The sequence below is a fragment of the Xiphophorus couchianus genome, chromosome 1 (genome assembly GCF_001444195.1).
Source record: "Xiphophorus couchianus chromosome 1, X_couchianus-1.0, whole genome shotgun sequence".
Classification (NCBI taxonomy): Eukaryota; Metazoa; Chordata; class Actinopteri; order Cyprinodontiformes; family Poeciliidae; genus Xiphophorus; species Xiphophorus couchianus.
In genome coordinates this window covers 9,919,967-9,943,383 of record NC_040228.1, presented here as the reverse complement: position 1 = coordinate 9,943,383, position 23,417 = coordinate 9,919,967, and the positions used below count along the sequence as shown (strand labels likewise).

At 39.5% G+C, this 23,417-nt stretch overlaps 1 protein-coding gene across 1 annotated transcript in view; it reads right to left on the bottom strand.

Annotated features, from left to right (window-relative positions):
- The window catches only part of LOC114149175 (piezo-type mechanosensitive ion channel component 2), a 40,365-nt gene that overhangs the window by 11,712 nt on the left and 5,236 nt on the right, over positions 1-23,417 (bottom strand). Inside the window, exons 5-40 of the mRNA XM_028024823.1 lie at positions 21,842-22,001; positions 21,539-21,752; positions 21,037-21,250; positions 19,773-19,950; positions 19,463-19,561; positions 19,252-19,293; positions 18,102-18,234; positions 17,699-17,853; positions 16,273-16,539; positions 15,729-15,837; positions 15,451-15,572; positions 14,916-14,975; positions 12,568-12,716; positions 12,316-12,480; positions 11,670-11,711; positions 10,928-10,960; positions 10,584-10,711; positions 10,091-10,266; positions 9,410-9,586; positions 8,749-8,913; positions 8,059-8,259; positions 7,767-7,971; positions 6,580-6,681; positions 6,330-6,495; positions 5,068-5,311; positions 4,832-4,928; positions 4,119-4,278; positions 3,547-3,636; positions 3,311-3,399; positions 2,862-2,927; positions 1,925-2,037; positions 1,672-1,792; positions 1,515-1,589; positions 1,233-1,399; positions 908-1,104; positions 624-782 (exon numbers count right to left, since the gene is read on the bottom strand). Coding sequence (XP_027880624.1) covers positions 624-782; positions 908-1,104; positions 1,233-1,399; positions 1,515-1,589; positions 1,672-1,792; positions 1,925-2,037; positions 2,862-2,927; positions 3,311-3,399; positions 3,547-3,636; positions 4,119-4,278; positions 4,832-4,928; positions 5,068-5,311; positions 6,330-6,495; positions 6,580-6,681; positions 7,767-7,971; positions 8,059-8,259; positions 8,749-8,913; positions 9,410-9,586; positions 10,091-10,266; positions 10,584-10,711; positions 10,928-10,960; positions 11,670-11,711; positions 12,316-12,480; positions 12,568-12,716; positions 14,916-14,975; positions 15,451-15,572; positions 15,729-15,837; positions 16,273-16,539; positions 17,699-17,853; positions 18,102-18,234; positions 19,252-19,293; positions 19,463-19,561; positions 19,773-19,950; positions 21,037-21,250; positions 21,539-21,752; positions 21,842-22,001 — 5,040 coding nt within the window. The remainder of the gene's footprint in view (positions 1-623; positions 783-907; positions 1,105-1,232; positions 1,400-1,514; positions 1,590-1,671; positions 1,793-1,924; positions 2,038-2,861; positions 2,928-3,310; positions 3,400-3,546; positions 3,637-4,118; positions 4,279-4,831; positions 4,929-5,067; positions 5,312-6,329; positions 6,496-6,579; positions 6,682-7,766; positions 7,972-8,058; positions 8,260-8,748; positions 8,914-9,409; positions 9,587-10,090; positions 10,267-10,583; positions 10,712-10,927; positions 10,961-11,669; positions 11,712-12,315; positions 12,481-12,567; positions 12,717-14,915; positions 14,976-15,450; positions 15,573-15,728; positions 15,838-16,272; positions 16,540-17,698; positions 17,854-18,101; positions 18,235-19,251; positions 19,294-19,462; positions 19,562-19,772; positions 19,951-21,036; positions 21,251-21,538; positions 21,753-21,841; positions 22,002-23,417) is intronic.

Here is a 23,417-nt window from a genome sequence, read left to right as displayed (position 1 = left end):
TGATTAAATTAAGAAATATTACAGGAATAAAGTTATAGAATTCGAAAATAAAGTCATAGTATTAAGAGAATAAAGTAGTAAGAGAATGAAGTCATGACAACATGAGACCAAAATCGTAATATTACAAGAATAAAGTTGTAATACTATGACTTTACTCTTGTAATTTCATTTTTTTATTTTCTTAGCATGGCCCTAATACTCTGTCATACTTAAAATAAGAAGTACTATATAATTGACAAACCAACAAACAAACCAAAATTTTACTTATGGACTAATTACCCAGAGTAGCTTTTTTATTTTTGTGTACTGCTTTCTTTCGTGCACAATGACAATAAAATAAATTCTGATTATGATTATTGATTTTTTGCTTTATTATAATTTACCCCATGGCAACGCTTTAAACACAAGTGACACTCTTTTAAAGTTTTTTAGTGTAGCTAGGCTTTGAAATGCTGATGAAATCATACATAAAATTTGAGATCTCCCAAATATATTAGCTTATGCTTCCCTTAACTCTTGCTAAATGGAGAGGTGAAATGATGCTTCTGCACTATTTTTGGTTACAGTTTGAATCGTAGTTGTACTTCGACCGAAGTGCGAGTCCAACATCCCCGTTCCTTCACCTCTGTGGTAGGATGTCGTTCTCAAAGGAGCAGTGGTCGATGTTTGCCTCTTTTATCAGCCTCCGTCGGAGCAGGGAAGCGGGCAGGGCGACGGGAGGCTCATCCAGCTCCTCTTGCGTTGGCTGTCGGGAGCCCAGCATCGTCTCATCTGTCGTACAGCTGAAGATGATCAGGAACCGAGTGGGGTTAGACAGAGGCTTTCCTCTTATTCTTTTTGTTGTTGTTTTTTTTTTAAATACAAGAGAAGCAGATGTATAAAATTAAGACTGTGTCCAGAGGTCTACCTGTCAAAGCTGCTTCCCGCGGACATTTTGGAGGCCTCGCTCTTCAGTTTCACATAGACGTGACGTGAGGAGAGAACGGGAGGTGGGGTCGGAGGAGGAGAGAGCGCGTCCAGACCTTCCTCAGATGACAACGTGTTCTGACGGGATATCCAGGTTTCGTAAAACTGCTTCACGCTCTCCTGACTCACTTCTTTTCCCTGCAAAGACACCGATAGAGTTTGTTCTTCCCTTCTGCAGCACAAAGTTTGAAGTTAGATAACATCCAGGTGGGACAAAAGTGTTTTCTCACTTTAACAGTCATCGGGTTGATGTTTTGTCATCTCACCTTCTTTTGCTGCTGGTTGAGCAACGCTCGCTCCAAACGCAGCACTTTGGAAATGTCCAGGCTGTCTTTGCAGAAGTCGTTCAGACTGTCCGTCAAATCGTCAAGCAGAGACTGCAGAAACAGCCAGCTGAACTTCAGCGTGTTCAGGACACGCTGCAGGATGTTTTCTGCGGGATGCGAACGAGACGTGGACATGATTCGGTGTTTGACTATTTGTTGTTTTAATTTAACAACAGAGTTATATAGAAATACAACACCAACGCCCCCCTCAGGTCTGCTCACCTCTTTCTTCTTCTCCCTCTTCCGCCACAGTGCTTTCATCAATTTCATCCTCACTGGAATCGACTCTGTCTATGCCTGAAAAATATTCAGTTTGTATCTCTATTTTTTTTTTTTTTTTATCCAGTCTTTTGGTTATTGTGACTTTTTTTTGTCTCACCCTGCTGCTTCTGTAGTTCTGTCTTGGCCCTCTTCTTCTCCTCTTTCTTTATATTTTTCTTTTCTTTCTTTAAATCCTTCAGGGCCGATTTGGAGCTGGTAGTCCAGGCATTATACGCCCACTGGAACATAAACATGTAGGTTGCTGAGATACTCTATGTTTCCTTTCATCAGAAAAATTATCCGCTTATCTGTCAGTGTGTGACAGCCTAAAAAAATAAAATTTAACATATTGTTTTGCTTCATCTGTTTACCTGAAAAGCTGATTTCTTCTTTGGTGGTTCCTCTCCGTCTTTCATCTCTGTAGCTTCTTCTTCTTCCTCCTCGCTGTCGCTCTCAAACAGGTGGTAGCCACAGTTGTTCTCCACTGTGTTTAGTACCAAAGTCAGAACTGTCATTAAGCAGGGGAAACCCCTCTGAATAAAGAAGCCTAACGAAAAAAAAACAACCTCTGCAACCAGACAAAAACAAAACTCCATATACATGTTTTATTTTAAGATTCAGGCTAAGAAGGGAAAAAAAGTAAAGATATTTGAGAATTTGACAATGTATTTTACAAAAAATATGCATACCCTTTCATTTTGTGCACATTTTGTCACATCCTTCAATGTTTTTTTTATATAGATTTTGTTAGAGTTTTATATGAGAGACCAATACAAAGTAGAAGATAATTATGAAGCTGAAAAAAAAAAAATCATATTTTTGCTGCATCTGGCATGTTTTCTTCCAGAATCTCCCTATGAACTCTGACCGGCTTCCCTTCTCCCTCCTGAAGAAAGGCACCCCACAACATGATGCTGCCACCGTCATGCTTCACTGTGGGAATATGCCGCCTGCGGGATGATGTGCAGCATTTCACACCACAGTGTTTTAAATGCTGACCAGAAAGTAAGATTTTGATCTAAATTTTAAAAAGAGAACTTCTTTGAACAATAACTTTCTGCTTCTCACTCATCAGTAAAGGTCACTCTGCTTACCAATTAGGTGACTTTTGAATGTTGCATTGAATTTTGTTTAGTGGTATCAAACTTTCCTTACACTTAGCAAGTTTTATTACATTGTGTTGGTGTCTCACATAAAACCGCAAAAAAAATATATGTTCAATTTACTGAAATGATGGTGAACTCTGTGGCTGTAAAGTGACCAAATGTGGAAACGTTCAAGAGGTTTCAGATGGATTTCGCCGCTCACCTCCAGGCCGAGAGACCCAAGGCTTCCACCATTTTCCTGCATCTTTCTTTTCGTTCTCCTCGTCACCTGCAAATAAACAGTCCATTCTGGTTATTTGCTTATATTTTACCGGTAAGAGTAAAGACAGATGGTCAAAATGAAACGCAGCGAATCCCCCGACCTTAAACCTGAGTAACACACTCAGATTTTGCTGCATTTGCGTCGCCTGCCATGAATCATGGGAACAACCAAGCAATTTAAAAAAGTCCAGTTCAGAACCAATATAGAAGATTTTGCTGATCGGTTTTTAAAATTTCTTTTTGGATTCAGCTAAAAAAAAAAATTATCTACTTAATTGACTTGTCGGATACTCGATCTAATATGGATATAGATATTTCCAGTAGACCTTATCCCCATGGTAACATAGACAGCTATCCTTTTACAGGCTAAAATATGTAAGCAAGCAGCACCTGATGCCGTCTGCTCCGGATCTGCTGGCGCTTCCGCTCTGTCAGACGCAGCAGGAGTTGGCTTCTGTTTGGATTTAATCTTCTCCATCCTACAGAGAGAGTGGGAAAAAGAAGTTTATACCCCCTCGTTACTCGTTCACGAGAAGATAAAGATGGAAGTGGAGAGGAAATAAGCCAGTCATCATCATATACTACATCCATTAACTGATTGATAGACGTTTCCTATTCAGGCTTACTGTCTCTTGAGTGCCTCGACAGATTTCTTCTCCATCTCCAATCTGGCTGCAACCAGTTTTTTCACTTTGGCCTCAAACAGCTCAGCGCCCCTTAGAGAGATAAACAGAAGTTAACACCAATTAACTGTTGCTGGCGTCATTTTCCTGTGTGTGTGTTTATTTTACTAGCTTGGAAGATTATTGTGGATTCCTAATAGTTCTTTTCTAAACCTTTTTAGAGGAAAATATCTGGTTTTCTGAGGTTCACACATTGATGAATCAAATTTCTGATTTAGATGACTTTAGATAAAGTTAACACACACAGTTAATTATTTTTGTTTGTTTTACTTTTTTTCAGCAGGTGGTAGTAAAACCCAGTGTTACATTATCAGTAATTATTTAGTTGTATCTCACAATGGGGGCCAGCAAACTGTAGTAATTACTTATATATTAACAGGCTGCTTAAAAAACGAAAAGGCGGACTTTTTTATAATAAACACTATAATGAACCTATTAAAGTATCAAGCGCCTCTCGTGTGCTTAAACGTTGCAAATGTCTCCAGAAAAGTTTAATAAATAACTGGAACTCAGACCTCGATGCCAATATCTTAGCGGACTTGAGATCCGACACCACGTAGAGGAAATAGTAGCTGAGGAAGACCCTCCTCTGTGCCAGCAGCACGGTGAAGCATATCGCATCCCAGACGATGCCGGCCTCGCCCTCCGGCAGCTCGCACTCATCAGTAGGCTCAGCTGAGACGCACAGAGACGGAAATCATTTTTTACAGACTATGAATGTCGTCTCAAGGCACAAACAGACTCAATTCGTAACCAAATGAGTGTTAAGCACAGTTGTATTTAATGAAGTGGAATATTTGAGGCTGGTTTGTTGGACTAGAAGCACATTTTTAAAAGAACAACATTCAAGCTTTTCATTAAAAGTCAGTTTTATTTTAAAAGTTAAAATATCCCAAACTATTTTTGTGTTAAACATGGTAAAGGAATTACTAAACAGAAATGTCTGATATATTTATACAGCTCAGACTTAACACCGGGGTGAAGGTTTACTTTCCAAAAGGAAAGTGACCTGACACACACCCGAGCACCCAGCCCCCCAACGCCGAGTACCACCAACACACCGGTAGGGAATGTGATGCACCACTTTCTGCTTGTCTAACACATTAAAAATAAATCTCATTAAAATACAGTTTGCAACATAAAAAAGTGTGGGGGTGGGAGGGAAACGGCTATGAAAATGTGAGCAGGCCACTGTACTTGTTAATGTGTAACTACGGCAAACACTTACGAACATCGTAGCCTTTGATGGTGCAGAACATGCTGAAGGCCTGAATTAACCAGCAGCTGTTCTTCAACAGGCTGTCCAGATACGCACAAGCGCCAAGCTGAAGGAAACAAATAAATGGGTCAAAGCCGGTTGACGAATCTGAGAACAAGAAGCTGCATGTCTGAAATTATTCGGTGCCGTACCGTTTTTGTCTTTCAAAGATGGGAGCCTTGTGTTTGTGCCGTGTTGTCACTTACAGACAGGAGGTTCTTCATGGCGATCACAAAGCAGGTGTAGGCGATGAGCCAGTCCCACAGGCGAAGGATGTATCTGACAGGCTGCATCAGGACGCTGCCGCCAAACAGCATGAAGTAAAAACAGGCCACCAGGTAGCCGAGGCAGAAGATGTTGATCCGCGTGGTGCCTGTGATGAAGATGAGGCAGAGGACCAGCCAGAAGAAGTAGCTGTAAACAAACACCTTCACCATGTCCAGGTAGGACCTGGAGACAAAACACACACACACACACACGCACACACACACACACACACACACACACACACACACCTGCATGTTTTCCATTTGAAAAAAGCTAGAAAGTTGTCATTAGGTTATCTAAAATTGATCACAAATATCCTAAAAAATAAAATGCTCATGTTTAATGTCACACATCCAAACGTCAGTTAAGTTACTGCATAAATAGGCCAGGATGCATCACCTGAATTTTGATAAGCTCCTAGGAGAAAATCTCTACAACCAAACAGGATAAAAATTACCACAAAAAAAAAAACTACATGGACAAATAATTAAATAATGCAATACTACTAAAAGTGTTTGAAAAAGTTTAGCCAAAATGACAGGATCATTGTCAAATGCAAAACATAAAAAAACATTTTATAGAATATAAAATGTTTTCTGACTAGAATAGTCAGAGCATAAAAATAAAGTACAAGAATGGAAACGCATAATATACCATGTCAATTTTTGTATTTTCGCCAGTCACTGTAATTAGTAACTATTTCAGTTCAATGCTGTTTATGTACTGCTGTGCATAAAGTATATAAAAGAAGAAGAAAATCTAAATCTGCACACTCTTAAGTGAAGCAGTGAAGGCAACTTTCTGCAAATAAAGTTGTCAGCCTACAGTGCCAGATAATAATATTTATTATCACCCTGGTAACGGTGTGTAAACAAGTCTGAAGCCTCTGAGCTCCATGCTCATTCAGCAAACTGAAAAATATTACTAAGCTACAGCAAGGAGTAGTTAGAAAGTCTCAGATTCAACCACTAGATACTGTCTGCTAACCAGATGTTGTCAAGTAAGGCGAAGAAGATTGCAAAGCAACACTTTGATTCAATATTGGTGGCAAAACACAATGTCAAAGATCAGAAAAAACACACAAAATATATTAAAATTATTCCAACTTGATTTTGCTTTAGCTAATAACTGACATCATGGATACAGGATGAGACGTCATTCTTAAAAGATTCACAAAACGTCATAAAATAACAATGCCGACCTGCAGTGAAGGAAGTTGTCGACTGGTACGAACTGGTTGAAGGAACACGGATCCAAATTGCGGCTGATCTCCACGTTGTCTCCAGCCAGAAGTCGCACAGCGGCTCGGTTCTCCTCCACAAAAACCTGCCACTGCAGAGATGAGCAGAGCAGCAGAAGGTGGTCGTCTGCAGGGACAGAGATGGAGGTCAGAAGTTGGTGCGTAGAAACACAGGAGCAAATAAAGAAATGAGAAGCAAAGATCCACTCACAGAAGATAAAGGAAGGATTGGGTCTCATTGCAAAGTCTGGCAGGTAAAACCACTTTATGACGTTAGAGTTCAAAGGGTGAGCTGCAGTTCTCCAGGGGTAATCTGCCAGAACATGCAAGAAGAAATTAATTCGATCATGGCTGATGTAATGACATGCATAAAATTATATCAAAGTAAAAGAAAACCAATGGCAAATTTCCTAAAATGTTTCAACGTAATGTACACCAGGTGTACACCAGCATTACGTTGGGTCCTCTGTGTTTCAGTCTGTGTATCACTGAGTTTCTTAGTTTTTCCACTTCTTGTTATGTTATAGGTGTACAGTTTCTTGATTTATGTGTGCAACTAAAGTTTATAAAACTCTACGCTGTTTTAAAAGTCTGTAAATAGAAACCCAGGGTCAGCGTTAAGAATTAGAAACATGTACAGTACAGACCAAAAGTTTGGACACACCTTTCTAATTCAATGGGTTTTCTTTATTTTCATGACTATTTATAAGGCAAGAAATCCCACTTATTAACCTGACAGGGCAGGTTGACCTATGAAGTGAAAACCATTTCAGGTGACGACCTCTTGAAGCTCATCAAGAAAATGCAGAGTGTGTGCAAAGCAGTAATCACAGCAAAAGGTTGCTACTTTGAAGAAACTAGAATATAAGGGGTATTTTCAGTTGTTTTACACTTTTTTGTTTAGTGCATATTTCCACATGTTATTCATAGTTTTGATGCCTTCAGTGTGAATCTACAATGTCAATAGTCGTGAAAATAAAGGAAACTCATTGAATTAAAAGGTGTGTCCAAACTTTTGGTCTGTACTGTAGGTGCAATAAAGGGTTCACAGTTTACTTTTTAAACATGTGTTTTAAAGTTTGCATTTTAGACACATAAGCAGTATAGTGCTTGATTTCTTTAATTATTTGACCTGACCAAAAATAGAGATAAAATTAAACTGTTTGGCTAAATCCAGCATATTTATATGATGAACAACTAAAGTTGTGTAATTCACACTGTCTCCTTTAAATAAAGTAATGGATATTTTTGCACTTTCAAATTCAGATCATTTTATTACATTTTTGTCAATAAAACCACAGCAGACATGCTTTTTACTCTGTCATGTTTGAAAGCAGGTGTCCAAGAGCTGGATTCAAACCAAAGCTAATTCAAATCAAACTGAACACATTTGCGTACCGGCGCAGAGAGCAGGAGGGATGCCGATGCAGAGCAGATACTGGAACACCATGAGCCCGGCTGTAAAGCAGCAGTATTTGGGCCAAACCTCTCCAATGGCCTTCCTGCGGCGGCGAGACAACACGGCTATCAAAGCGCCGGAGTGAAGCAAAGCGTAGAAGTCCATCCTCTGACCGATCACGTTCACCGCTATGATCAAACTGATCTACGGAACAAGTACAGTGAAAGAAGTCAGACATATTCAGGTAAGTGAAGGCAGCAAAGGGCACTTTAGAAACTTTAAAAGCAACACCTCCAGTCCAAATTTGTAGAAGCCAAAGTTGATGAAGTATTTGACGCAGGGCAGGACGCCGTGGTCCAGGTGCTGCCTTGTGATGAACTGGAAGATAATGCTGAAGGGAGGAGACTTCAGGTCGTTGCGGAGACGAAAGTAAAGCTGGTGGCGATGGACAGTCGCCTCGAAAACAAGCAACCCGAGTACCATCAAATGGTTCTACAACGTGGACAAAACAACCCAAGTCCGTCAAAAGAAACTTCAATTTTCAAAGTTCATCCTTTCTGCTTTTGAAAACATATTGGCATTAATATTTTTTTGTTTGTTTGTTTAACTTTCAGGTAGAAAAACATTAAGGAATTTAGTAGAAACCAGATTTCATCGTAACTTCCAGAAAACTGTAAAACAGCTGAAACACAGACTTCTTTTAAATCTCGACTAAAAACCCACCTGTTTAGGATTGTATTTGAAATGTAATCAATTACAAATTTATTGATGGAACTTGACTTAATGCTGTGTTTTGATTATTGATTCTATCTTGCATTGTGTTTCTGTGTTTGTAATGATGTAAAGCACTTTGAAATGCCTTGCTGCTGAAATGTGCTATACAAATAAAATTTGATTGATTGATTGATTGATTGATTGATTGATTGATTGATTGATTGATTGATTGATTGATTGATTGATTGATTGATTGATTGATCGTACCCTGAGACAGGGCAGGATTCTCCCCTCGCACTTCCGCAGAGCTCCGCACCAGTAGACCGGGTCGACAGGTTCGATGTAGAGAACGGACCTCCTGAGCAGCTCCATCAGGTTTCCCCTCAAATCTGCTCCATCGTCCAGCCCAGAACCGTTGGAGGCCAGTAAGCCCTAAAACCCCAACATCGAGTTCAAAAAAGTAAAGCAAGAGAAATATTAAGACACAAAAAAGCTGATTTTTGAAGGAGTTTACCTTGACTTTTTTTTTTTTACAAGAATAACGATTTATAAAAACTATTTTGGTTTGACACATACTTGCAGTTTTATGTATTCTTGTCCTGACTATCACTATCATGTATTACAATTTAGTAAACAGATCAAATAAATAAATAAATAAATAAATAAATGGAAAAATGCAGAAAACACATCAAAAGGGAAGAGGTTTTAAACTGGTTGTGAAAATTTGACTCAATCGTCACATCTCCGGGCTTTCTGGAGGTCCATGTTTTCCTTGAGAATACACAGATTAAATAAAACAATTTAATCTTAATATTAAATCCTCACAAAATGGGATTCTGATCCGTGCCCAACTGAAAGCCAAGAAAGTGGACGAGAGAAGGACGGAAAGACCGAAATGAGCTTGAAAACTGACGTGAGGTGAACTCACAGCGGTGCAGTTGGAGGAGTAATCCACAGGTTTGATCACTTTGAGCTGGTAAAACATCTTGCAGACCACCATGACGCAGGCCCACACTGCCGAGATGCTGGAGGCCAGCGGGCGCAGTCGTGGGAACGGAAGCGCAAACACCCACAGGACCAGGAACAGGAAGTTCATCAGGGACACCTATGAAGATGAAATCCGTCAAATCATCCTTTTTCACAGCTACAAACTTTGATTTCGTTTAGATTTTATGTGATAGATCAAGAAAAAGTGGTGCATATAAGTCTACATAGTCAGGTAAATGAAGATTAAGTAAAGCTTTTTCCACAAATTTAAATCTGAAAAGTGTGGAGTGCATTTGAATCTAGCCTCCTTTGTGAAGATGATCCAAACTGAAATTCAGAGGAACCATTTGTGTTACTTTGAAGTTCAGTATGATTACAGCTGTCGAAGACCATGCATCATTTTCCATCCATGTCACAATTAGTCACTACTTTTGTTGGCCTGTCATGTAAAATCTCAATGTGAAACATTAAGACTTCTAATTGACACGGGATAAAATAAAAAAATGTGAAGACATTAAAATATTACAGCCAGGCTGTGTATAACACTGTTTCTGAACTGAGCAGATACAGTCTGACCAAAACTGGAAACAATTCACATTGACGAGCTGAACATCCATTCAACCTCTTGAAGTGACACCCAGATGATGCCAGAAGACACGATTTTCAGGCTGTGGAGCTCCATGAGTCTCCAGCTCAGCTCCTGGACCCGGTGGAGTAAAGACGCCGCCTGGATGATGAGCAGGCTCGCCCGGTCCACGATTGTGACCCACTTGTCCTCCGGCCTGCTTGGCACAGTTTCTAAATGGAGAAACGGATCGCAGACGGAGTCGTTGGAGACAATTCGTATGCATTAAGTCCAAAACGCTATGAGAGGCATTTTGTCCTGGCTCTCTTTCAGCCAATAAAATCTGAATTAAAATAAATTACCGTATTAAACCGCAGCAGCCAGCTACTAAGGAGTTCAGAGAGACCTGTGTACGACTGATAAATTAAACAGACTGCAGCTCTGGCAGCTGATATATGCTTAAAGAAAAGAATGCTGCTGGAAACTCTGACCCGATCCTTCACAAAAATAAGTTTTAAGTTGATTTTTTTGAATACAGGACAGTATTTACCTTCTTCTGCTGCCTCCTGCTGCTCCTCTGCAGTCCAGACACCCTCTGCTTTCTCAGAGGGTGTCTGGACTCCGATGTTGTCCAGAGTTTCCTGACTTCTACTATTATCTGTCTGCTCCTTCACAAGCCTGTCAAAACCCAGAGCATGTGCACTTAGAGAAACACATTTCCTCTCAACACATTGGGTCTGGCTAAATGTATTCAATAATGCATTTATTTAGGTAGTTAAACAGTAGTAACTCCTTGGTAATAACTGACAAAAGGAAACATTGTATATCAAAACCGATTTAAAAGATATAAATTAATCCAGAAGTCAAAAGTCAGGATCTGAAGGAAAGTCGTACCTTTTCTGTAACTTTTTGATGTTTTCTTTAATGCTGGGAAGGAAATGACAGCATCTCATTAAATGATGCCCGTGCAAAATGACCTCATTGTTTTTGTTCATTTCACGAATCATTTCTGAAAATTATGCAGTATTGATGTTACACTCTACAGCCACAAACAGGTTCTAATCAATGGATTCAGAACTGAACCACATTTTCTCAAAAGTCTCTCGTCGGAACAATTTCTTTCAAAGGACGTCCCTTTACAACTCAGCTTTAAGAGATTGAAAGTGTAAAACAAAAGGGGCAAGTAACAAATAAACATTATTTTAAAAAAAGGGGGGTATGGGTGAAATTGTAAACATGGTGTCAATTTAAAACACATTACTGCCACAAACATTTTAAAGTTGTAGACTTGAAAGACAGCAACTTTTGTTTGACTTGTCTGGTCATAAAGAAATCTACTCCTACACATTATTTTTCGCAGGTTTTGTGAACTTATGGCTTTTATTTGCAGTAATCAAACAGGAAATGGGCAGAGAGAAAAGGAGGAGCTGTCAAAGCAGCAAACGACTTCAGGTTGGGAATCAAACTCTGGACGTCGTCGTTGAGCGTTAATAGCCTCCATGTACAGTAAGGGCAGCCTGCTCTACTGCTTCACCAGCAGCTCCACCGGCTTTAATGCTAGACATGAAATACGTCATACAAACTGTGATTCTTAAGTACAGCAAGACATTTAGGAGGAAATTAAGAAAGTTCTTACAAGTCTGCAATCATATTGACTGAATTCTTGAGTTCTTCCTGTCTGGAGGAGAGATAACAGGACGTTAGATGAACCCACAGGCATGAGGCAGTCAGACTGATCAAAAAATATAGCTAGGCTTAACTGGTTACATGCATTACATTTTATGGGTCCCTGGTCACCTCAAGATTTAAACATTCAAAAAGCAATGGCTATAGAAGCACGTTTAAAATGTTTTCATGCTGGTTTGGTTAGTGTAACTGTGCACAGCGTACAGTTACATGCACATTGCCGTATTTTACATGGCAAATGTAAAACAACATTTGACGTCATAGACTTGCAAAGAACCACTTAGTCTTGTAATTTTGTAAAACGGTCCAGATCAGCATGTCTTCCATAGTTTAGTTTTGGACCAGTTTTAAATCCTGACCATTTCAGAAGTGTTTTTATTATTATTATTATTATTATTACTATCTCATACAGCAGCCACCAACCTGAGTTAAAAGAGGAAAGGAGGAAGCCAATATCCAAGAAAAACATTTGGAAAACCCTCAAAAAGCTCGGTGAATGATTGCTCAAGATTAGAAGTGGGTCTGGTCCTTTAATGGTTTTAAAGCATTTGCGCCGTCCGGTGTTTGGTTTAAACTGCGTCCCATTCCAGTCTCACCTGCTAGTCTCCCGAACAGGTACGTTTTCCAGGTCAGTTAGAGCGAGGAAGTCAGAGTTGAAGTAATGCAGCTGGAGGATGCAAGCCAACAGGAAGACAGCAGGAAGCAGAATACGAGCAAACAGCTCCACTGTGCTGTACCTCTCCAGACCCAGGTCACGGAGTCTGGGGAGGAAAGAGGGAGATGAATTTTTTTTAAAATTATCCAGGTTCCCATACAAGTGAGACTTTTAAAAAAAAAGTGAGACTCACCCTTCCTCTGACATGCCCATGATCTGTCTGAACAGGGCAGAAACGCTCCTAAACTGATACATGTAGACGGCTATCAGCACCAGCATGGAGTAACCCACCACCACCGCCCAGAACGTCTTCAGAACCCGACGCCAAATATCATACCGGATCTGAGGGAAGAGAATATGAAAAGTAAACAAAGAAAGAAAAACATTTGTTTTCTTGAAGGAAAGGACATAATACAACGTTTTTGTGTTTTTTGGGGGCTGGGGACTTGCAAATAAAACCTCAAAAGTGTGGCATACAGAGTTTGCAGCTGCAGTTTCCCTAAGTGGAGGCTCTCAAAACCAAGGAGTAGAAGTCTCAGATTTATAAGTGAAAATAAAAAACATGTATTACTTTCCTCCTCCTTTACTTTGTGTAGGTCCATAAAAATACCAATAAAACACATTAAAGTTTGTGGCCTTAATGTCGCAAAAGTGTGAAAATAGTTCAAGGGGTGATTGTTATTTTGAAAGCACCGTAAGTGAATATAAGTGCAGAGCTCGCGGGCTTCCTGTGAGGAAACACATGAGAACTGATTGTTCTGCCGGTGCTTCCCCCTCTGTGTGAGTATGTAAAACACCAGGTTGATGCTGATGTTGTTCAAATAGAGAAATAACATTGTCTCATGTAATCTCCACAGCCATTAAGGCCTTCCAGTAAGTGCCCGCTGTCTCTCTAAAAGGTCAGCAGAAACATAATAGGGGGAAGGAAAACCAGTAAAACTATGGCAAAAAAAATAAATGGTTGCGTACGAGCTTGACAGTCATAATCGATACTTTTAGCTGAAAAACAGCAGAGAAGATTGGTGCGGTGGCTGTGTGTGTGTGTGTGTGTGTGTGCGCGTTTCTTCAGGGGTTCAAGCAGAATCAAAGCTAGATGATTCACTGATGCTAGTTCAAATGTCTGTTTAAGTTTAAAACTAAAAGCACCATGACTTTATGTCTTTATTGGCCGCTATAGGTTCACATTCCCTTAATGCAAAATGTCCATCTTTTATCTAATCCATTTTGTGTAGATTCAATTAGTCTGTCCAGATGTAGTAGTCTATTTAACTCAGATGCTGTACAATGAGCAGGTTTTCCCACACTTTCTTTTAAACACAATAGAAAAATTAGATAGTCATAAAACAACAACAAAAGAAAATGCTGTACATTATTTATACGCAGACATAGTTTAATGAAGTTCTTTACTGTTTATTCCATATCAAGCAGACGGCAGATTTGGCATTTAATTACTGATTCAGCTGAATATTTTATATAGATATTTTATATAGCTGAATATTTTGGTATAGATAAACAAATAAAAATGACATTGACAAAAAAAAAAAAAAGAAAAAGGATGCAACCCATCAGGTAAAATTTGAGACAGCAAATTTTGCAGAAACCACTGCCAACAATTGATTGCTCTACTTTACAATAAGACATTTGGATCTGCCAACAGGCACTTTGGCTCAGTGTTCCCAAAGAACCTGCTCAAGCTGGCATCTCCACACTAGCTTTCAGAAATTTCCTGACCTGAACATAAACCTGATAGGAGATCACACTGTGCTAACTATAATTTGATCTGCAGCAGTAAGACTGCCACAGATGCCCACACACAATAAATGCAGCAAGTGAACCAGTGCTGCAGCATTTACATTTATGCAAGTCCTACTCAAACAGCACAGCAATGACCATATCAAAATACTGTATGTAATTTAATGCAACACAATGCAAATGTATTGTCTCCACTGATGAAGATCCCTTCACTTCAGGACGCAGGGTCATTCTGTACCGATTAATTTAATCTGACAGGTAGAAAAACTACAAAGATGTGACAGGATGTGATGTTTCACAACATATCCCTCCAATACATCCACTTAACCTGCTGGTTAACATGTTAACACACATGGAAGTTCCTTCTGAACAGGTTCAAAGTCTGATGAAACCCTTGAAAGCGCTTAAGGTTAAACATTTGGTTTGAACCATGACTACAAAGCAAGGATTATTTGTCCGTTTAGGGGTGCCACCAAACTACTGTTGCATAGGTTTGCAAAATAAACAACAAATACTTCAGTTTCAATCTCTATTCATTTACACTGCCACATTATAAATCAATATGTGTAATCATTAGACAAATACTTTTAATTCAACCACTTCAACAACACTATATTTAAATGCAAAGTACTTCAGGCCAACAATAGGATACTGTTCAGGATTATTTCTATGTATTTTTACAGTACAGTGTCTTATAAATTAGAACAGGCTGCTAAATTAAACAATGACATTAATATACTGAATTAAATAATAATGATAATGATTCACCAAATAATAAAATACACTAACCTGGTATAGAACCACACACAGGAGGAAGAGGACGATGTAGAGGATTTTGTACACAACCACCTGATCAAGTGAAAAATAATCAAATAAGTTTAACTGGACACACACACACACACACATATACTGTATATATATATACTGTATATATACATACATACATACATACAGACAGACAGAAAAAGATAGATAGATAGATAGATAGATAGATAGATAGATAGATAGATAGATAGATAGATAGATAGATAGATAGATAGATAGATAGATAGATAGATAGATAGATAGATAGATAGATAGATAGATAGATAGATAGATAGATAGATAGATAGGGCATTAATCTGCTACTCTGCAACATCTATTAATTTGTTTATAGATTATAGAGCACAGCATTAAGAAAATACAGCATATCTACGTTTTACTTCAGAGAATTATTTAGACACTTCGTTGCCAGGAAAAAAAATAGGATCAAAAAATCCTTTGCATGTTTCATCAAATGAATTATATAAATTAATTATTATATAATAATGACCTAATTACTCACCTTTCCAGAGAAGCTTACTATGAAGAACATGGAGCAGCAGAACAGGATCCAGTATTTGATGAGAAGCCCTTTGACCCCTGAGATCAGCATCCCTACCAGTGGTGACGGCTGGCTTTCCTCCGCTGCGACGAAGGAAATCAAAAAGAAGTGAAAGAAAAAGGATGAATATTTGCGAGAACTACAACAAACTAAACAGAATGATGTGAGGATGAATTTTTTTTATATGTCTCATTTCTGTCCAAAAAAGACACTGAGAGAAGCAATTTAAGCTCATTTACGTGGGACGACTGTAATGTCTTCAAGAGATTCCTTCTTCATGTTCTGTTCCTCTTTTCTTTCTTTCAGCTGCTGGCGAAACATCACCCAGAAGCTGAAGGTGTAGAAGACCTGCAGAAGAAGAAGGCAGCGAATCATGAGCAGAAACTCCAGGATTTATTGACTGGGTTCAGATATTTTTCAGACATCCGCGGCAGAAAAGCTGAGAGGTCAGACCTGTTAATACTTTTAATTTTACAAGATTATTTAGAACAATGTTCGATTAAAAGTTCGATTATGCTGGATTAAGGGAGCTTAAATGTCCAACTTCAACATTAGGATGTTGCCAAAACTTCAGACACATTTTTATCACATTTTTGTTTTTGTATTTCATGTTTATTACAAAAATATATTAGCGAAAGTCTTGGATTGTTCTGCAACGTAGAGTAAGTTCATCTAATACTGAAGGAAATCTTGTCTTTTCTGCAAAACTTCAACAAAATAAATACACATGTTTGTCATAGTTTTTCCATTTTAGACTGATGGATCTCATGAGTCATGACTCACCTTGGCTCCCAGGTGGACACAAGGTGCAGGATGGTAGCTGTTCAGGTCAAAGTCCACTATGACTGCTGGGGGCAGCCCTGGATACAGCTCGGCTCGGCTCAAACGCAGCCCGCTCAGGAAGCCCAGCACCACCAGGACAGTGCCGTAGGCGGCAAGGAAAGGGGCGGACATCATGGCGTACCGCCGGCGGTCTCGCATCATCCAGATGAAGCAGGACCACACCAGCAGGGCGAAGGTCAGCCAGTTGTTGTACGTTATACTCCACACCTAGATGTAAAGGAATCAGGTTGTTCGACAGTTTTACAACAGATTTTTTCCCCCCTCAGGTTTACCTCAGGTTACTATGCAACTTCTATTTGTGAGCATGTTCTTTTAGCGTTTGAACACATTAAAAAGAGAGAGAAATTCTATCTTATTATATAATCAATAATAAGATATTATTGATTATATCTGAGACAATTAGCAAATCCCACTGGTTCTCTTATTTACATTGAGAGCATGCCCAGACTCCAGACACAAATTAAACACACCATAACTTATGACCAAGTTCTGGAAAGCAGCTATTTTCTTATAGTCATTTCCTAACTTATGAAGATCAACACACATCTGCCTGATTAAAATTGGAGAGTGTCTAAAACACAGAGATATTTAAACCATAAAAAACTGGAAATCATAGATAACTACCTGAATGTCTCTAGACACTCTGATCAACTGGAAAAGGATTATAAAACATCGTCTGTCATATAGTTTTCATTGGAATGTCTTACAGGTAGAAAATATTGGTGAACGCGGGATTTTGTGAAAAACAATAATTTCTTAACGTGGAAATTAAACATGATTAAATGACCCAAATCATGTAGCCTAGCTTATTAGCTACATGTATCTTATTAGATACAGGATTAGCCTTAGCAATCCATCAACAGGACAAAATGTGATTTTTTTTATTTTACTCTTTAAAAGTTGTTTTTTCTGCCCTTCACTGATTTTGAACCAAACCTTATTTGCTCAGACCTTTGTAGTTTTTCTTTGCTACATTATGGTTAGTTAAGAGCAATGAAATGCAAAGATGAAGAGTACAAGAGTGATTAATTATTAGTCCTTACCGAAATATAAGTTTGTTTGCATTTATTTTCTCTAACGCCATTCTCTGCAGCTCTGGTAGTGGAGTAGTTTGCTTACTCATTACGGACTGAGTGGTCTAATGCAAAGCGCTCACGCAATTAATTCACAATTTCTCCCAGTGGCTTTCCAGTTCCATTTCCACTGATCTGTGTGAGTCCCACTGTGGGACCACTAAAACAATTACAGCTCTGTAATTACCACAGGTTGTCTTACTATGGCTGCAGATACGTTTCCTCTATGAGAAACAGTAGTTGTGTACCACAGCCATAGCTGCATAAAGTGTCACATGTTGACTCTACTTTACCATCATGATGACGAGGGCGCTAACGTAGCTGTGTTTCTGCAGCAGACGCCCGAAGACAACGAGGCCACTGGGGCCCGAAGGGGCAGGCGAGGTCTCCGTCAGACTCCTGGAGACTTCCTCACTCTTGTCCGCCATGCCTTCGTCATTTTCTGCCTCTAATGTGAAAGAGAAAGAGGAAAAACAATAAAACTTAAAAATTCGAATTTAATGGCTTTTCAGGTGTTACGTTTGCGCATCTTGTTTCATCTCTCGAGGTTGGAGGTCTTTTCATGACTGAATGAAGAGTAAGCTAGAGTTAAAAGGCTTAAAAAAATAACAAAAAGTTTATCAGAAAATGATTCTTTGCACCGTCCTGAACGTGTCCCTTCTTCCTGAGGCAGTGTATTTCTTGAGCTGTGATTACCCGGTAGAGGAGAGTCGTTTTCTTCGTGAAGAGACGGAGAGTAACAGTTTACGTATCCGGCTTCCTCCACCAGACACCCAAGATTGTTGCTGTGGACGTTCTGCCAGGAACCTCTAGTCATCAAAACCATCGACTGAAAGAACAAAAGGAGATTCTCCTATGAGATTAATAAAAACGTCTGTAGCTGTTTTAAACAACTGTGCAGTGTAATCAAATTATCGATCAGTACAGCTTACTTTTAAACATATTGAAATGTCTCCAATTGACAAGAGTTCTGGTGAACCAGTCTCTTCCATTGGGACAGCAACAGGATGCCACCTCTACAACGTCTCTATTTATGAACATTTTCTTGCCACTGAAAGTTACACAGTCAGTATTATTGGTATTTTAAAAACGCCTTAAACGTACTTGGGAAGAACAGTGTGTTGGGCTCTGAAATCACAGAGGATACTGTTTGCTCTATAAAAACAAACACCACCACTTTCTGCAGCAAAGCTTCCTGAAATGGGTCTTCATTTAAAAGCAGCTGCATCTAAACATTACATCACAATGTGTAAGGCAAAGCATCAAATCCGCTGGTCTAAAGCGTTCTGCCGTAATATTAAACAAATGGAAACTAGTTCTTTGGGGTGATAAATCACGTTCCTCTGTCAGGCAGTCCGATACAGGAGTATGGATTTTGTGGCTGTCAGGAGAATGATACTTGCCTGACTGCATTGTGTTAAGCATTCAGGTTAATGGTGGGAGCCTGACAATGTGCGGTTGTTTATCAGGGCTTGACCCCTTAGCTGTAGTGAAAGAAACTCTTAATGCTGCAGGATTCAAAGACAATTTGGGCAATTTCATGCTCCTGGATGAAATGAACATGAGACTGCACTGCCCTGACGTCAACCCGATTAACACCTTGGGACTGAATGAGACCTGAGCCTTCGAGGCAGGCTGTGTTATCCAGCATCAGTGTCTGACCTCACAAATCCTTGTGGAATACCTTAACAACAGGATTGGAGATGCCGTTTTAGTTGGAATAAGTGAGCTAACACTGTATAAGAGTAAAGAATAAAATACCAGTATGTATCGTGTGTATGAAGGCAAACCTCCACATACTTTGGCAATAAAGCCTATATAGTAAACACATAACAGAACTGTTTACCTCGTCAGGCAGATAGGTTTCTTCATCTGTGCTGCTCAAGAGCTAAAAGAGACATTTGTGAGTTATTGGAGTGACATTCGCTGTATGAGCATGATTCTGCTTGTCATACATTTCCATAAAGAACAACTACCATTACAGGCTGAAATGCTGACTTTTTTTATTTTACAACACAGTGTTACTTAAAAGGCAAATAATGATGTTTACGTGTCACCTCTTGCCTATCTCCTGTGATGTAGATGACTCTGGAAAAGCTCGGAGGGACTTCAGGGCTTTCTAATGGGTTGTCAGATTTGTCAACGTCAGCAGTATCCTGACATGGAAAGAAGCTATTAAAAGCTAATAAACTACTGATATGATGTAAATATTGTTTATGATCCAGCAGTGGTTAAAAAAATCAATACTCAATATGTAATATTGATAACGAGCAAACAGGAAATTGAACGACAGAGGAAAGAGGCTTGGAAAGCAGCAACGCATGCATGCATGCATAAACCTGGAACTTAACCACAGCTATCCCTCACATCGTCACAGTCCTCCTCTGTGATTTGGACCCATTTGTGCAGCAGAGCCACCAGTGTGTAGTAGAGCAGCAGAAGAACAAAGGGGTTGACGAAGTCAGGCCAGCAGACGTGTGGATGCAGACCAAGACTGTGGGGCGTTGAACTGTTGGTTCGGATAACTCCAGTCATACCGAACAACCTGGATGGAGACGGAAGAACGACAGGATGAAGGAAACCAGGTTAAAGAATGAGGGGAAATCTTGTGACTTGTTCAGTTGAATTAACAAAAGATGGGGGGGGGAATTAGACAAGGTGAATATTTATGACAGAGGAGGACTTAAAGCAATTCGAAAGAAGTATGGATTAATCCAAACAAACAGAGTTAAAAGGTTCATCCTCTGTTTAAATTCTAAATCGTGGATAAAGACACTTCTTCTTTTTTTTTTTTAAATCCAATATTAAAATGAAGTAAAACAGCTGCAGATTTTACACCATGTTGTTATGAAAGGGAGAGGGGGGGGTTAAGTCTCAATGCAGAAAAATATGCAAAAAGATAAAAAGGATGTGTGATGCTGTGGGCCTGTTTCCCTTTCACCCCAAAGCTCTCTTTGTTTGTAGAAAGCAGTCATTTCTTGATCTCTGCAAATTAAAGCTCAGATCTTCCTAAATATTTTTGTGTGCGATTATTCCTGCTGTGGTAAAATGTGAATTTATTTTGCATATTTTTAAACTTATTTACCAGGGGTGCCAATAAATGTTGAGAAGGCTATTTTTAGTTCTTAATGCCTGCTGATGACAAGTTAAACTCCAGTAAAAGCAATAAGTCATTGTTTAATAACATTGGCACAAGAGAAAACGTTGTATCTGATAGTTATTTTTATTTTCTGACCTGGTGAGAGTAAGTGCCATCTGAGAGAACGGAGTTCCAACTTAAAACAGTTTGTTACATGTAATTGAAATACATTTGTCAGACTTACATTAGTTATGCTTGTTTAACATGACAACTTAATAAACTCAATATATTTGCTTGGATAAACTTCAGTTGAGTACTTGTAACAAATTAACTAATTGTTTTAAAAGTTGGGTCACCTGTTTTCTTTTCTTCAGTGTATGAAATCAATCAAAGTAATTATTTTATCTTTCTTAAGTGGGGGTTTTTCCCCTATGCTCAGTTACTAAAGACAAGGTTGAATGACAAATGCACCTTGACATACAAAAAAGAAACATTTCCCCCTGATTTTATCCTCAACCTCACATTTGTGTATTCTTTTTTAATCACTTTTACCTCGCGTAAACATCATCTGGTGGGATAAACTGCTGGGACAGGGGAAGCTGGTAGAGGTACAGAGCCAGCAGGTGTCCTCCGCTGAAGATGGCCATCATCACACACAGGGAGCTGAAAAGCAGCATGCTAATGGAGCGACTGAATATCCACCACCATACCAGTCCTAAAAACACCCCAAAGTACACTCCTGAGGTGAGGGAAGGCAGTACGATGCCTGCAGACACATGGACACAGAGTGGGGAAGCAAACAGAAAAGAGGGCAATTAGACAAAACGCCCATGTGTGAAAAACTAGAAATTTGGGAACAGGTCACAGGTTTGTGTCCGGGGCCGTTGACTGCTGCTTCCCTCTCTCACAACCCGGTACCAAGTAAAGACCACTAGAGCCAAAAAAATCCTCAAAAAAACACTGAAAATAATGATATTTAATTCTTTAAAGGGTCTTATAATCTATTAGATTTGGAAATCTATCCATCCATCCATCACATTACACTGTAATGTACCTGCCAGCCCCAGCAGCAGAGTGACCACCACTTTCCCCGCCGTGTTCATGATCGCTGACAGCAGCAACCTCACTCCTGCTGCAAACATGATCAGCTTCTGAACAAACTGCGGCGGGCTGGACTGAAGCGGCAGAGTGGTCTCCTCAGAGCTGTCAAAAGACGAGGCCTCTGTCTCATATTCGCCCTCTGATTCTGTGTCAGAGGTTTCCACATCCTGTAAGACCAAAAAAAAGAAAAAAGACTAATATGACTGCATGGTACTTTGATACAATTGCGTCATTAAGAAAGTAGATCTGCTGACACCTCTGAGGGTAAAGAAGGGATCCCATTTTCATGTAGGTTGACTTGGGGCCCGGGGCGCAGCAGTTTTCGACACAGCCTCAGAAGGAACAGGATAGAGAGGCAGAGGCCGATATCTGGAGCCAAGAGTCGCACAATGTTTGCTGTGTCAACCGAACTGAATCTGAAAAAAGAAATAAATGAATCACAGCAAAAACACAGCTGGCTATTGAAGCTATCTCACCGCAACGGACTGTAAGTGTATGGGCAAGACTGCGAGGTTTTCGAAAATAAAATGAAAGTTTGGATTTATGGTAAAGTCTCAGACTTTGGAGGAAGCGGCCATTCTGAAAATACATCCATCCAGGTTCACACAAAAATAAAATCTTATGACTCGCTTAACTAGTGTGGTGAAGAAGCACCCTCTGTTTTTTCCTCTGGTGTGTAAACAGCACTAACAGACGAGCGAGGAATGACTTGTCATTTGCAAAACTTCTGATTTTATGCCTTTCTGTTGATCTTCTATGCTACTCTTGCTTACGTGTCCTGGGTATAGTGTGTGTGTGTGTGTGTGTGTAGGTGTGTGTGTGCGTGTGTGTGTGTGTGTGTGCGCACGCGTGTGTGTGTGTGTGTGTGTGTTGTGACTATTGCTGTATTGAGCTGCTGTCTGTTTTCACTGGGACACTCTAAATCTCCAGAGCCTTATATCCAGATTAAATAAAGGTCAACATAAAATAAAAGCTGTAGTGCAGCAAGACAAGCTGATGTAAGCATTAAGTGCATTGTACGCAATAAGCACTCCTTGGAAATACAAGTACCATAAAAAAACCGTAATGACCAGTTAAATTTTTTTGTTTTGGTATCTGTGACCTTTATGACCTTTTGTATCCTCTATTTGCTAGAATGACAATTTTCACATAAAGTCCAGTGATGCAGCACATAGAGAAGCTTGAACGTATGTGGGTTTATTTCGGCCTCAGAAAATCATCGCAAACAATTACAGAGTTTCACGTGTAACGTCAAGACCCTGATGAACAGCTGAGGCATTTTAACTATACCTGGCAATTAATTAATCTAATTATTTTGTGTGTTTTGTTTTGTTTTACTTGTTTGTTTTAAAATAGCAAAAGCAGAGGCATTCTGGCTTCATCAGTCCATTATGCCATTCTTCTGATTTTTATTTGCAACTCCCCAATCCAAACATCATATCATAAGGGTGAAGGTGGCAATGTTGGTAGGAGTTCATCTTAAAACCGGTGGGTTGCTGGTTCAAATCCCCATTCAGTTTGTTTCAATTGTTGTGTCATTGGGCAAGACATAAAGGAAAATGGACGACTGCAAGTCCTACAGCTAGCATAACCGAAGAACAAAATTATCTACAAATAAAATTCATAAAAGTTTAAACTTCAATATTTCCACATTCAAAAACAGATCACATGCAACAGGCGCAACACAGCTGCAGACTAAAATGTGAGGAAAAGAAGTCAGAGAATCTGAGGCTTTTTTCTCTGACTTTTTTTTTTCAGAGAAAAAAAGAGTTTTTTCGGCCCTAGTGGCTCATTTTCTCTACAGTAGGCAGACAGGAAGGAGGGTGAGGAGA